At 40.3% G+C, this 15,674-nt stretch overlaps 1 protein-coding gene across 2 annotated transcripts in view; it reads right to left on the reverse strand.

Annotated features, from left to right (window-relative positions):
* Positions 1-15,674, reverse strand: part of tnpo1 (transportin 1) — a 148,067-nt gene that overhangs the window by 90,867 nt on the left and 41,526 nt on the right. For both annotated transcript variants that reach the window (XR_012099241.1, XM_073048327.1), the window contains exons 2-4: positions 9,163-9,361; positions 8,890-9,003; positions 8,134-8,209 (exon numbers count right to left, since the gene is read on the reverse strand). Coding sequence is in view for 1 of the 2 variants with exons in the window: in XM_073048327.1 (XP_072904428.1) it covers positions 8,134-8,209; positions 8,890-8,994 (181 nt within the window). In the remaining variant the exon portion in view is untranslated. The remainder of the gene's footprint in view (positions 1-8,133; positions 8,210-8,889; positions 9,004-9,162; positions 9,362-15,674) is intronic.

A 15,674-nucleotide genomic window follows, 5' to 3' on the forward strand; every position in this document is an offset into this window, starting at 1 on the left:
GACACAAATGTTGGGGGTGTTGTGGATAGTGTGGAGGGCTGTCAGAGGTTACAGCGGGACATTGATAGGAAGCAAAATTGGGTTGAGAAGTGGCAGGTAAGTGTGAGGTGGTTCATTTTGGTAGGTCAAATATGATGGCAGAATATAGCATTAATGGCAAGACTCTTGGCAGTGCAGAGGATCAGAGGGATCTTGGGGTCCGAGTCCATAGGACGCTCAAAGCTGCAGTACAGGTTGACTCTGTGGCTAAGAAGGCATATGGAGCATTGGTCTTCATCAATCGTGGGATTAAGTTTAAGAGCCAAGAGATAAGGTTGCAGCTATACAAGACCCTGGTCAGACCCCACTTGGAGTACTGTGTTCAGTTCTGGTCACCTCACTACAGGAAGGACGTGGAAACCATAGAAAGGGTGCAGAGGAGATTTACAAGAATGTTGCCTGGATTGGGGAGCATGCCTTATGAGAATAGGTTGAGTGAACTCAGTCTTTCTCCTTGGAGCGATGGAGGATGAGAGGTGAACTGATAGGGGTGTACAAAATAACGAGAGGCATTGATTGTGTGGATAGTCAGAGGCTATTTCCCCCAATGCTGAAATGGCTAGCACGAGAGGGCATAGTTTTAAGGTGCTTGGAAGTAGGTACATAGGAGATGCCACTTCTAAGTTGTTTTTTTTAAAATTAACGCAGAGAGCGCTAAGTGTGTGGAATGGGCTGCTGGCAGGAATGATAGGGTCTTTTAAGACTCCTAGATAGGTAAATGGGAGCTTAGAAAAATAGAGGGCTATGAGTAAGCCTAGGTAGTTCTAAGGACATGTTTGGCACAGCTTTGTGGGTTAAAGGGCCTGTATTGTACAGTTTTCTATGTTTCTATGGGTTAGTAGATTAATTGGTCACGTGTGTAACTGGGGGGCATGGGCTTGTTGAGCAGGAAGAGACTGCTACCATGCTGTATCTCTGAATTAAATTCCACCAGTAGTACAATCCTATCAATATACAATCAAGAAGAGCACACCCAAAAGTCTTCAACTTTGGCTCCAGAAATAGATTCATGGAATCTGGTCAATAAGGACAAAAACACATACTCCTTCCCTCAGTCCACCCTGTGTCCTCCTTCAGCTGATAAAACTGCAAATAACTAAATTGAACATTACCCGCAAGCAGATATAACCACCAGCCTAGAATATACTCTGAATGGCAACTTCACATCAATCATTGTTCAGCAATACCATCTGACAGATTTCTGCAGAAAATTGTTACTGAATCATGGCAAGGGGTAAACTAATATAACCACATCCTGCAACACACTATAGCACTAACACTGCAGAAAATCCATGAATCCATCATTAACATCAAGTTAGTGAATTAACAAATTCAGTGAGTGCAGAAGGGCATGCCAGGCTAGCCTAGGAATAAGGATTCAATCAGAGTTACATACTAACTATACATGCATACTAATCAGCAATAGTTGCATGCCATAGACAAGAATTTTAAAAAGAGCAGTTCAGGGAACTCAGCAGGTCAGGCAGCATTTGTGGAAGAAAACGGACAGTCAATGCTTTAGGTAAGAACCCTTCACCTAGACTGGTCAAAAGTTCTATTAAAGCAGCCATTACTCATCAATAACCTGCTCATTGAAGTTTAGGATTACCATGGTCTACTAGTCACAACTGTAAACCCAAGAAGGATCTTCTCTTCATTCTTTGCTTTCTACCCAATAACCAATCCATCACCCAACCAGTTTGCCTTTACCACCACTCTCCTCTGTCTAGTGGAATTGGTCCTTACTCTTAATAATTTTTCCTTCGGCTCCTCCCACTTCCTTCAAACTAAAGGTGTAGCCATGGGCACCCGCATGGGTCCCAGCCATGCCTGCCTTTTTGGTGGCTTTGTGGAAAAGTCCATGTCCCAAGCATATACTGGTATCCGTCTCCCACTTTTCCTTCGCTACATCGACAACTGCATTGGTGCTGCTTCCTGCACTCATGCTGAGCTCGTTGACTTCATTAACTTTGCCTCCAACTTTCACCCTGCCCTCAAATTTACCTGGTCCATTTCTGACACCTCCTTCCCCTTTCTTGATCTCTCTGTCTCTATATCTGCAGCTACCTTATCTACTGATGTCTACTATAAGCCCACTGCCTCTCACAGTTACCCAGACTATTCCTCTTCCCACACTGTTACTAGTAAAAATGCCATCCCCTTCTCTCAATTCCTCCGTCTCTGCCGCATCTACTCTCAGAATGAGGCTTTTCATTCCAGGACGAAGGAGATGTCTCCCCTTTTTTTTTTTAAAAAGAAAGGGAGACATCCCTTCCTTCACCATCAACTCTGCCCTCAAATACATCTCTCCAATTTCACGCACATCTGCTCTCACCCCATCCTCCTGCAACCCCACTAGGGATAGGGTTCCTCTTGTCCTTACCTACCACCCCACCAGCCTCCATGTCCAACATATAATTCTTTGTAACTTCCATCATCCCCAACGAGATCCCACCAAGCACATCTTTCCCTCCCCCCTTTCTGCAGGGATCGCTCCCTACGTGACCCCCTTGTCCTTTCGCACCCCCCATCCCTTCCCACCGATCTCCCTCCTGACACTTACCCTTGTATGCGGAACAAGTGCTACACCTGACCTTACACTTCCTCCCTTACCACCATTCAGGGCCTCAGACAGTCCTTCCAGGTGAAGCAACACTTTACCTCTGAATCTGCTGGTGTAATAAACTGTGTCCAGTGCTCCCGATGTGGCCTTCTATATATTGGTGAGACCCGATGCAGACTGGGAGACCGCTTTGCTGAACACCTACACTCTGTCCGCCAGAGGAAGCAGGATCTCCCAGTGGCCACACATTTTAATTCTACGTTCCATTCCCACTCCGATATGTCAAACCATGGCCTCCCCTACTGTCGAGATGAAGCCACACTCAGGTTGGAGGAACAGCACCTTATATTTCATCTGAGTAGCCTCCAACCTGATGGCATGAACATTCATTTCTCTAACTTCCATTAATGCCCCACTTCCCTTTCTTACCCCATCCCTAGTTATTTATATTATATTTCATTTATTTCTCTCTCACACACAATAACTCCTTGCCCGTTCTCCCTCTTCCTCTAGTGCTCCCCTCCCCCTTTCTTTCTTCCAAGGCCTTCTGTCATATGATACTCCCCCTTCTCCAGCCTTGTATCCCTTTTGCCAATCAACTTCCCAGCTCTTAGCTTCATCCTCCCCCCCTCCTGTCTTCTCCTATCATTTCAGGTCTCCCTCTCCCCCTTTCAAATCTCTTACCATCTCTTTTTTCTGTTAGTCCTGACGAAGGGTCTCAGCCCGAAACATTGACTGTACTTCTTCCTATAGATGCTGCCTAGCCTGTTGCGTTCCACCAGCATTTTGTGTGTGTTGCTATCACCTCACCTCCTGTCACCAACCCCAAATGCTCGAGTATCTTTTGTGGGAACTTGGCAAAATACAGACAAAAATCCAAATAACCTAAACTGCCTGCTTCCCCATTTTATGTAGATTATTGTAGATCAATAATGACTGTTCAATCCTATTATTCTTTTTAAGGTATCTTGCTCTTATTTCTTTCAGCATTTTCACTATAACTTACACGAGGGTAACATACAAGTAGATCCCAATTTACTCTCTCCATCATTTTTTTTTAAAATATTGCAGCCACAGGAAAGGGGAACGAACAATGTTTTACCCATGAGACCAAATTGAATGGTGTCAACCTTTACCACAATCCTTATAATCTTGCCTATTCCACCTCACTTTCAATAGCAGGGTGATACATCAAATGGAGGCAGTTAGCACACACGCTTTTAAATCTCTAGCTTAATTCAACAATATGCACCATCACAGAAACTCTATCTTCCATAAATCCCAGTTTCCCAAAACATGGTTCCCTCTTTCTCACGTATTGGGGGAATAATGGCAAGCAAGCAAGTTAGTCAAGGAGGTACATGTCATTACTTCATAATCTTCTTAGCCTGCTAGCAGCAGGACTTGCACATTTTAGGAATTTTTGCTCTCCTCTGTGTCCTGGCATGGCATGTGGCAATAAGTGCATCTAGCATTAACCACCATTCAGTTCCTTATCAAGAACTGTTTACCTACCTGAATTCATACTCTAGCTTAACAGGTTTTTTTTTTTAAATGAAAAAAAAAGTTAAGTGAACTAGATACATACACCTCTACAACACACACAAAATGCTGGACTAATCAACAGGTTAGAAAGCATCCACGGAAATGAATAAATAGTAAACATTTTGGGCCGAAACCCTTCTTCATGACTAGAAAGGAAGGGGAAAGATGCCAGAATAAAAAGGTGGGGAAGGGGAAGGAGTACCAGCTAGAAGGTGATAGGTCAAACAAGGTGGGTGGGAAAGGTAAAGGGCTGGAGAAGAATGAACCTGATAGGAGAGTAAACCATCGGAGAAAGGGAAGGAGGAGCACCAGGGGCAGGTGAGGAAAAGACGCAAGAGGTCAGAGTTGTAAATGACAGAAGAGAGAAGGGGGAAGAAAATTTTCTTAACTAGAAGAGAAATTAATGTTCATGCTATCAGGATGGAGGCTACCTAAATGGACTATGAGGTATTGTGTTGCTCCTCCACAGTGAGTGGCCTCATCATGGCAAAAGTGGAGGCCACAGACCGAAGTTTTGGAACTGGAATGGGGATAGGAATTAAAATGATTGGCCACTGGGAAATTCTGCTTTTGGCAGATGGAGGGTAGATGCCCAATTTATGTCAGGTCTCAGCAATGTAGAGGAGGCCATATTGGGAGCACCAGATACAACAGATGACCTCAACAGATTCACAGGTGAAGTGCTGCCTCATCTGGAAAGACTAGGGTGTTGTACAGAAGCAAAGGAGGAGGTAAATAGGCGAAGGTAGCATATCTGTTGCCTTGCAGTGATATGTGGCAGGAGGGAGATTTGTGACAAGGGATGAATGGACAATGGAATCATCTCCGATGATTAAGCAAGGGATTGCTCCCTGGAGAAAGCATAGTGTTGGGAGGTTGGTAAAGATATGTTTGGTGATAGAATCTTGTTGAAAATGAAGAATGTTGCAGAAAATGATGTGTTGGATGCAGAGGCTCATGGGGTGGTAGGTGAGGGCAAGAGGAACTTCATGTCTGTTAAGGTGCCGGGAAGAATGTGGGGTGAGCGCGGATGTCCAGGAAATGAAGATGTGGATGAGGGCAGCATCAATGCTGGATGACGTTTGCCCCTAATTTTCTCAATTCTACAACATTCCCCAGGACCCTGTCATACACTGTACATGTTCTACTGTACTTTAATGTCCCAAAATGCATCACTTCATATAATGCCTGCACTGTTTTTGTGCACTTTATGCAGTCTGTAGTCTAGTGTAGCTCTCTGTGTTGTCTTTTTTTTTTTAAACTTAGTTCAGTCTAGTTTTTGTACTGTGTCATGTAATGCCATGGTCCTGAAAAACGTTGTCTAATTTTTACTATGTACTGTACCAACAGTTATGGTCAAAATGACAACAAATGTGACTTGACTTGATATTTTTTCAAGTTGAACTCCATCTGCCATTCCTTGGGGCCCACTTTCCCAGTTGATCTAAATCTTGTTATAGCCTGCTTGCCTTAGAATACATGCCAACATTAATCATACAAATTTTTAAAAATGCTGATACAAAAATTTCACATGCATTTAGTAAAAATCCACAGCATGTGTCTGTGATCCACTCTCCTTAGATATATCCTTCAAGGACTCCTGGAAGAGGTAAAAAGAGAGGGAAAAAAGGGGGTCCAAGGAAATAAGAAAATGCTCACTCTCAAAATCAATTAAGAATTTCAATGCCCAGATAAATCTTTGCAGATCATTAACCATGCAAAGAAATAGCAGAGATATATGCCCTATGGTCCATCATCCACCCATTTACACTAACTTCACTTTTAAAAAATTCTCATCAAATTCCACCACTCACCAAGGGCAATTTAGCAGCCAATTAACCTACTAACCCTATTGCAAGATTCAGAAGTGAGGATGCAAGAAGGAAGGGTATGTTTTAAAGAAGCTAGAGTGATTACAAAATAATGAGCAGTTAGATCAGCTAAGAGCAGATTCTGCTGGTGCTTAATGCGATTCTGATGACTCTTAAAGCCAATCAGCTAGATCTAGTGGTGAATGGTTAAACAACCCGTCGGATTCATTCACGTTTGACTGTCGGAGCTGAAGGCTATGCCAGTAAAATGATCAGAATAATTCTTTTTAAAAAATGGGGACTACTGGTGAGCACTGTGAGGAAGTGATTAAATACAGGACCCAAGGTTTAGCTATATGGATAACTCAGACAAATGTAAGAGGTGACAAGAAATAGGAATTGGGTATTTATATGGAAGTGTAGGTTGAGACAGTATAGAAAACTAATGAACTTTGGACAAAGCAAGGCAGATGGAAATGGTTAAAAAATAAATAAATCAGAAAATAGGAAGCTACTTGGAGCAGATGCTGAGACAAGCAACCAAGTTATCCTTGTGAGTTGCATTTTTAAAAACTGGAATCTAGAGAACAACCTTATTTGTAAAAAAAGAGTGGAACAAGTTAAGATACTAGAAAGCATCTTGCACTTAAATCTAATTTGGTGTTGAAAACCTTATGGACATGTCCACATGCAGAAATTGATGACACATACACCAAACAGGGGAGGCTAGGTGCTATCACCCACAATCCAGATTTCAATCGACACCATGATTTATAAGCAATTATTACATTAATTTAATTATTGACAATGGCATTACTCATTATGTGGACAGACATCTTAGAGGAAGATGCAGAGGCATGATGATTAGTTGGCCACTACTAAAATCTGCAGGGTGCAGCAAATTTGGACAGGAAGGAAACTGGCAAAATCAGGCCTATTTGCATGCTTGGTGAGCAGGAAGGCTGGTAAAAGTTTACACTGGGTCAGTCAGGGTTGCTGCTCAAATACTTAAGTAGGTCATTCCGAGGATGACAATTACATCACAGGAATAAAAGCATACAACTGGACTGGGTTTTGGAAAGTGTCCCTAAAGGGGACAAATTGAAGCAAGGTATCACAGAAAATGAAAGGAAAAAAAAACAAGTGGTAGAGTTGGCAGCTCAAAAATAGCAAAGTAGACAGATTATGCACAAGTTATACATGTAGAAAATAATGCAAAGCACAAAATGCCTGTTTTTAAGCTACTTCTCAGTTTCAGCACAAAATAGACAAGCAGCTTGTAAAGATCAAGAAACTGTAAATACTAAGGAAATGGACTAAAAAGGAAATGCTGAAACAGAAGGTGAGGCAACATAACATCTAAAGAAAGAAACATGGTTAATATTTCAATTTGAAGACCTTTGTCAGAATGCAAGTTAATTTCAAGATGCAGAGGGTGCAGGAACCATGAGTATGGTTGCCATGGTGATAAACTGCCGATATCCAGCAGATAGAAGTTAAAACTAGTTTACAATCTTTCCTAGTTTTGGCAAAGAATCTTCTACCTGAAATGTTAACTGTTTCTCTTTCCAGATACTACCTGACTTGCATTTCCAGCATTTCCTAGTCTTAACCTTACATTGAGTTTTTAAAAATTCAACAGGAATTACACACATTTTCCCTGACTTCAATTAAAATTAAACATTTGATTATGCAACATTATCAGAGTGAATCTGATGGACGAAATTTTACTGCAGTTAAAACTAGTCTGTCAAAATCCAAAACAAACCAAGTCAATTTAAATCACTTGTTTCTTTTATTGCCCTTCAAACATAAAGTTAAAATACAAATTATTATAATACAGATAGTTAACTGCAGTAAAACTTCTCCACAGTTACTATAATTTTAAACTCAATTTTACTTTTAATCTATAGGTTGTATAAACTCATTAAATTTAGATGCATTACTGAAAGCTAAGGCCAGGGCTGAAACAAGATGCATGAACAGCAGCAAATTGTAAGTCACATCAAAGATGATTATGGAGTGCCCCAATAAATGCTGCAAGAGTGTTGGGAAAGGGCAGAAAACAATTTTCCCACTTCTGAATTTGTAATAAATCTGATACATCATATTGTGTATTATATACATTGTGCTAGATTTTCTTTTCATTCATATCGCCAAAGCCAATGCACATACCTTCTGATTTCAACTTTGTAAGAACAAAAATCAGATAGTTATTGAAGTCTGGATATTGATTAAGTTGCTCCAGTTTCTTTGAGAAATGCTAAGGAAACATCATTATACAGTTGAAGACAGTTTCAAATAAAACTCAATTAAAAGATAAAAATACAGTAAAACTAACTTCATTACCAAGTAAATCAGAAAGCGTGGTCAACTTTTCAGATTTTTAAAAAAACAGATACAAATGTATTCAAATTGAACGAGTGGATAACGTCGCCGTAGCAATTGGAGGAACGTATTACGATATTCACCTCCCCCAACGAGCAATTTATACAACGTGAGACGCATGGCGATGGTGGTGTTAGGCATACATTCGAGTTGAAGCACCATTTAAAAAATTAAAGATTCCGAAAATTGAATACGCCATAGACTTAGCCTTCATGGCCGCAGGCTGCATTGATAATAAAATCAGTTGAAGAAAAGAAACCTTCGAAGGAATTCACGAATATTTCAATTTAGAATAATTAAACAGACGTTACTGTATGTATTTGTGTGGGGGCGCGCACGGGGGGGGGGTGTGCGTGTGAGGAGGAAAGTACCTTTCGGCCTCTCCACTTCAGGCAGAACCCCAAATTGTTTCATCCCGATTCTTCGCATCTCAAACAAGGCAAAGAAACATTATTCAGCCGAGCACAGTTCGATTAACGATTTTCAGGGGGGGGAAAAGTCGGGTCAGCCACATTACCGAACCTGCGGTTTTACAAAGGATACTTGCTGAACAGATCTCTGGATGGCGGTGTCTGGAGATTGTGATTCTTTCAATAGTTGTAAGATCTGCTGGAGCCCTTGCTCGTCGGGTTTCCATTCGTACTCCATCTTGGTTTGCTGCAATGAGAGATAGGCAAGCGAGACTAAACACAAGAGTCCGGTCAAACGCCACCACTTACTACAGATTCAGCACATAGCGTTCACCATTAACATCTCTTTAGACTGCAAAGTAAAATTAAAATCCATATTTCCTACATTATGACAAACTAAACGCACCGAAATTGTGTTTTTGTTAATCCTCCGTTAGTCAAACGTGACAACAATCTGTCTTAACACCGCACTGCCAAGGCCTAAAACGACAGACTCATGGCGAATTTGCAATCCAGTCAGACAACAGAACTCGCTCTTCCCTGGGTCCTAATGCGCAACGGGTCACACGTCCAATCCCGAACTTGCCAATCACGTTCTCCGGGTCCTAAAAGGAAATAACTTCTACTGTCAGCGTTTAAGGGTGAAAATTACTTTACAATCCAACCTCAGAAAAATCCCTATGAATATGCAATTTTGATAGCATTTGTTCTATGTTTTTAAACTAAAAATCTACTGCTTTGATGTTAACGGCATAAAGGCACAGAAGTAACTAGTCAATACTAACAACATCAGTAACTGTTTAAGCCCAACATACTACACAAATATATAAATTACATATTTTCTCTCAATTCTTTCTTCCTCATGCTTGGACCAGGATCATGTCCACAGACTTCAAATTGCTTTAAGTCACAGAATTCTACATTAAACATACGGCTTGGTGCTGGATTGCCAGTTTGCCAACCTTTCTTCTCTTTTTTACTTTTCAAAATGTCTCTGTTTTTAAACATTATTATATACTGACATGATCGCCACTTGTAGTTATGACATTCCAGGTCCAATTAATCCTTTCTTAATGTCTTAAATACTTAAATTTACTTTGAACTTTGATTATTGAACTACATATACACTGTAAATATAAATAATAAATAAATAAGCAATAGATATTGAGAACATGAGATGAAGAGCCCCTGAATGTGAATGCATAAATTGTGGGAACATTTCAATGATGGGGCAAGTGAAATCATGCCCTTTTGTTCAAGAGCATGATGGTTGAAGGGTAGTAACTGTTCCTGAACTTGGTAATGAGAATCCTGAGGCTCCTGTAACTTCCTGATGGCAGCAGCTAGAAGACAACTGTGATACAGCCACACTTTCCACTGCACATCTATAGAGATATGTCAAAGTTTTAGATGTCATGCCGAATCATTGCAAACTCCTAAGGAAGTAGAGGCCCTGCTGCGCTTTCTTTGTAATTGATGCTGGGCCTAGGACAGAAGAGACCCTCTGAAATAATAACACTGAGGAGTTCAAAGTTGCTGACCCTCTCTACCTCAGATCCTCTGATGAGGATTGGCACATGGACCTCTGGATTCTTTCTCCTATAGTCAATAATCAGGTCCTTTGTCTTGATGGCATTGTGTAATGGCACCACTCAGCCAGATTTTCAATCTCCCTCCTCCAAGCTGATTCATCAACACTTTTCATTTGGTCTACGATAGTGGTGGCATCAGCAAACATGAATATATCATAGGAGCTGTGCTTTGCCACACAGTCATAAGTGTTAAGTGACTAGAGCAGGGGCAGAAACACACAGCCTTATGGTGTACCTGTGCTGATTGAGACTGTGGAGGGGATGTTGTTGCCAATCCACACTGACTGGGGTCTGCAAGTGAGGAAATCAAGGATTCATTTGCACAAGAAATATTGAGGCCAAGATCTAGGCTTAATGATTAGTTTTGAGGGATTATGGTATTCAGTGCTGAGCTGTAGACAATAAAGAGCATCCTGATGTATACATCTTTGTTGTCCAGATGTTTTAGGGTTGAGTGAGGAGCCAATAAGATGTCATCTGCTGTGGATCTGTTGCTCTGGTAGGCAAATTGGGGTTGGGCTGGATCTAAGTCATTTCTCAGGCAGGAGTTGATATGTTACATCACCAACCTTTCAAAACACATCACCCCTGTGATGTACTTCTGCTAAAAAAGTACTGTATCACTTATTCAATGACTAATGATTAAATTTTGAATGTGTGACTTTTTTTGGCAAGGAGTCCCAGTTTATTTACTTTTCCTATTTGTAGCATTTTACTCCCTGTTATCACCATAGCAAACTGTTCTATACGCTCCATTATATTGATATCATTTGGAAAATAATATATGTAAAACTGGACATAATATTTTAAACAATAGCCTAACCAAAGACATAGCTTTTGTATTCTATGCCATTTTCTTAAAAGTATTTCTGCTTCATTTGACCAAGTCACAAGTCAATCCAGTGACTAGAGACATAACTCTCATAAAAGAAAAATTGTTGCAATTGCTGGAGGTCAACCCAGCTCTGGTACACAATAGCATTTTTGCCCCTCAAGCCTACTCTACAATTCAGAATGATTATGGCTAATCTGAACAGGCCGCAAATTCTCTTCTCTGCCAGTTCCCCCCCAGAGCCTTTAAGTCCCTGAGATCTTTCACAAGTTTATCCACATCCACATTAAATATTTCAAATGATTTGGCTTCCACACTTTGATGGGGCTGAGAATTTCCAGAGACAGAACCTTTTCCTTGCGGAAGATAATCTACACACCTCAGTTTATCTCAAATATTTTGTCTCATTCAAAACTTCCCCACTAGTGGAAAATACTCAATTTCTACCCTATCCTGCCCCTTTAGGTGAAGTTTCAATAAGATCACCCCTCAATCTTTTCAGAGGATCAAAACTCTGCACAATATTCAAATCATAATACTCTACTCATTTGTAATAAAACTTCCCTATGTCTGAATTCCATCCTCTTAGCAAGACAAATGCTATTTGTCTTCTTACCTTCTGACTGCTCTTGCCTGCTAACCTTTCATGCTTCTTGTATTGGACACCTAGATCCCTTTATACAGCACTGTCTATCCAGTTAGCTAGTAACTTGCCTTTTCATTCAAGTGCATGACCTCCACATTGAGCTTAATTTGTCAATCCTTTGCCCATTCACTCCATCTACATCAGTATCCCATTTTAGAGTCACAATAATCTCAAAGTAACGTGTCTTAACACCAATTTTGTGTCATTGGCTTACACCCTACTTATTCCTCTAGGTTATTATTTGTTGCTGTTCAGTCATTTAGTCGAGTCCGACTCTTCATGACCTCATAGACCATAGGGTCCATAGTGTTTTCATGCAAGATACAGAAGTAGATTGCCAGGCCTTTCTTCTGCGCAGATATTGCTGCTGCCCAGATTGGTACCTGGGGCTGGGTTTGAATTCAAGAACATCTGCCTTGAAGTGCAGTACTAATGCCACTACACCACCAACCAGCCCCAGATTATTAATACTAGTAGTAAATAATTGAGGGACAGGTACCAATCACCGGGTTACAGGGAACTAGTTACATCTTTTCCACCTGAAAAAGATCCACTCATTTCAACTCGTGAGTTTGTACATAACTCATTTTCAATTCATGTTATAATTTCCTCTAGCTCCACAAGCTTGTACACTAGCCTCTTATATATCTAGTGAAATATATTTTGTAAATGTAAAACACGTCGATAAACTTCCCTCTATCAATTCCGCCTGTTAGATACTCAAAAATAAGTCATGCAAATTTGTCACCCAATTTCTTTCATAAAACCATGTTATCTCATTATATGAAGCTTTCCCAAATGATAATTAGCTTGATTGCCCTAGATGATTATCTGATTATTGACCAGCATCTTGCCAACAAAAGATGCCAAAATAACTGGACTATAGAATCCTGTCTTTGGTCTTCTCTTCTTGAATGAGGAAATCATATTTGCAGTTTTCTTATCCCCAAGTACCCTCCCAGAACTCTGAGCTTGCAAGACTTCAACAAGTGGGTCCTCCATCTCAGCAACCACTTCCTTTAAAATCCTTGTATACAAGCTATTGGATCTTGGCAAATTATCTGCCTTTAGTCCCACGGTTATCCTACGTGACTGGAATTTTTGTAATTCTACCATGCTATTTGAAACTAAATGTCCTTCACACTTATGCAAAATTTGGTTCAACACACTGCCATTTATTTGTTTCCTCTTATTAATTCTCCAGCCTCATTCTCTAAAGTTCCCACTTACTTTAACCACTTTCTTCCTTTTAATGAATGTATAGAAATCTTAAATTTTGATTCGTATTGCATGCAACTTTTCTCTCAAAATCAATTTGTTCCTTCCTCTGAGCTTCTCAGTCTTTTGTTGCTGGTTCCTGAAAAATTCCCATATCGCTCATCTAATATTAGCCCTTCCACTATACATGTCCTAGTTTTTGATTTAACATTATCATTATCCTCCTATACTATGCACAGATGTTTCCTCTCTCATGAATTCCCTCTTTCTAATGGGGATAATTTTTTGCTGAGGTTTATAAATGAGTTGTTTAAATATCTGCCATTGCTCATCCACTGACCTATCTCTTAGTTTATATATCCAGTCCTAGATAACACCCAGTGTCTAGACAATTCCATTTTCATAAAATTATAGTTGGCCTTAATTAAATTGAGGACACTGGCCATGGACCTGTGCTGTTCACCTTCAAACTCTATCTGGAATTTTACCATCCTGTGATCATCGCTTCCTTGTGTCTTAAATTAATCCTGCCTTATTACAGATGACCATATCTAAAATAGCCTGTTACTAAGTAGGCTTTGTAACACACGGCTCGAAGAAACCATCCCTGAGACACTCTACAGTTTTTCTACAATCTGATTTTCTTATCAGATTCACTTGACCAACTAATATGCAGGTTGAAATATCTCTTGATAGTTACTGTTTCCTTCATATAAAACTTTGATGTTTCCCTATTTATGCTTTCCCTTATAATTGGCCACATTTAGAAGCCTATCGGTTACGCCCATCCATATAATCTTTTCCTTGCTATTCATTATTTCCACTCAAACCAATTCAACACCTCTACCACTGTATCTATATATATCACAACTCAAGCATCACTCAGATACTCTTTGAATAACAGCATTATCCCTTCTCCTTCCCATATCAGAGGGTTGTAAAACTTGGAATATTGAGCATCCACCCTTGTCACCTTGCAACCATATTTTTATGGTACATCATAGTCACGTCACTATTTGTGCCATCAATTCACTTATCTTGTTGCAAGTGCTAAGTGTGTTCAAATAAATCACCTTACATTTAATTTTTTTTAAAAAAGGAGTTTTTACATATTCCAGATTCACTTTTGGTTGCAAGTCTTTGTTTACATTTTCTGTCACTTTCTGTCATGTTTTAATTGTTATTCCCTCTCATTGTCCTGTAGTAATACTCTCCCCTTGCAATTACTTTAAAGCCTCTTTTCCAATCATATTTGTGATTCAAAAGAGAAACAGTTTTGCAATTTCTCATTGTTGGTGCTGTCTGACCCACTGAGTGCTTTCAGCTTTTTGTTTTACTTCCCTAGGAAATGAAACAGTTCATAAACATGTGCAACAAGGCTTGGATAACATTCAGCCATAGCAAGATTTATGCATTAAGCAAAGACTAGCTCTAATAAGGGACTCTAACCATCTATCTGTACTGCCCTTTACTTCCCTCGTCAGCCACGGCCGTCTTTTACTCCCCTTAGGATCTTTCTTCCTCTTTGGAATGAACCGATCCTGCACCTTCTGCATTATTCCCAGAAATACCTGCCATTGTTGTTCCACTGTCTTCCCTGCTAGGGTATTGTTCCATTGAACTTTGGCCAGCTCCTCCCTCATAGCTCCATAGTTCCCTTTGTTCAACTGTAATAATGACACATCCGATTTTCCCTTCTCCTTCTCAAATTGTAGGTTAAATCATATTATGGTCACCACCTCCTAATGGTTCCTTTACCTCCAGGTCCCTGATCAACTCCGGTTCATTGCACAACATTAAATCTAGAATTGCCTTCTCTCTGGTAGGCTCCAGTACAAGCTGTTCTAAGAATCCATCTCGGAGGCAGTCCACAAACTCCCTTTCTTGGGGTCCAGTACCATTCTGATTCTCCCAGTCTACCTGCATGTTGAAATCCCCCATGACAACTGTATCATTACCTTTGCGACATGCCAATTTTAACTCTTCATTTAACTTACACCCTACATCCAGACTGTTGTTTGGGGGCCTGTAGATAACTCCCATTAGGGTCTTTCTACCCTTAGAATTTCTCAGTTCTATCCATACTGACTCTACATCCCCTGATTCTATGTCCCCCCTCGCAAGGGACTAAATATCATTTCTCACCAACAGAGCCACCCCACCCCCTCTGCCAGTCTGTCCTTTCGATAAGATGTATATCCTTGAATATTCACTTCCCAGACCCTGTCCACTTGAAGCCATGTCTCTGTTATTCCCACAACATCGTACTTGCCAATTTCCAACTGAGCCTCAAGCTCATCTACTTTATTCCTTATACTTCGTGCATTCATATATAATACTTTTAATTCGTTACTCCCCTCTCCTTTCATATCAATTCCTATTTCACTTGGCCATACTGTATGATCTCTTCTTGAGCTTTCTACTCCATTGATTCTGTTGTCCTTTTTAACTTTTCTTATTTTCACTTTCCCTTTAACTCCATCCTTATATTTCCAGTTCATCCCCTCCCCCCCCACTACTTAGTTTAAACACTAAGATAGATGGTTAGATAAGTCCCCGGGACCTGATGGTCTGCATCCCAGGGTACTTGAAGAGGTGGCTCTAGAAATCATGGACACATTGGTAATCAT

This window comes from Hemitrygon akajei, chromosome 6, assembly GCF_048418815.1.
Source record: "Hemitrygon akajei chromosome 6, sHemAka1.3, whole genome shotgun sequence".
In the NCBI taxonomy this organism is placed as follows: domain Eukaryota; kingdom Metazoa; phylum Chordata; class Chondrichthyes; order Myliobatiformes; family Dasyatidae; genus Hemitrygon; species Hemitrygon akajei.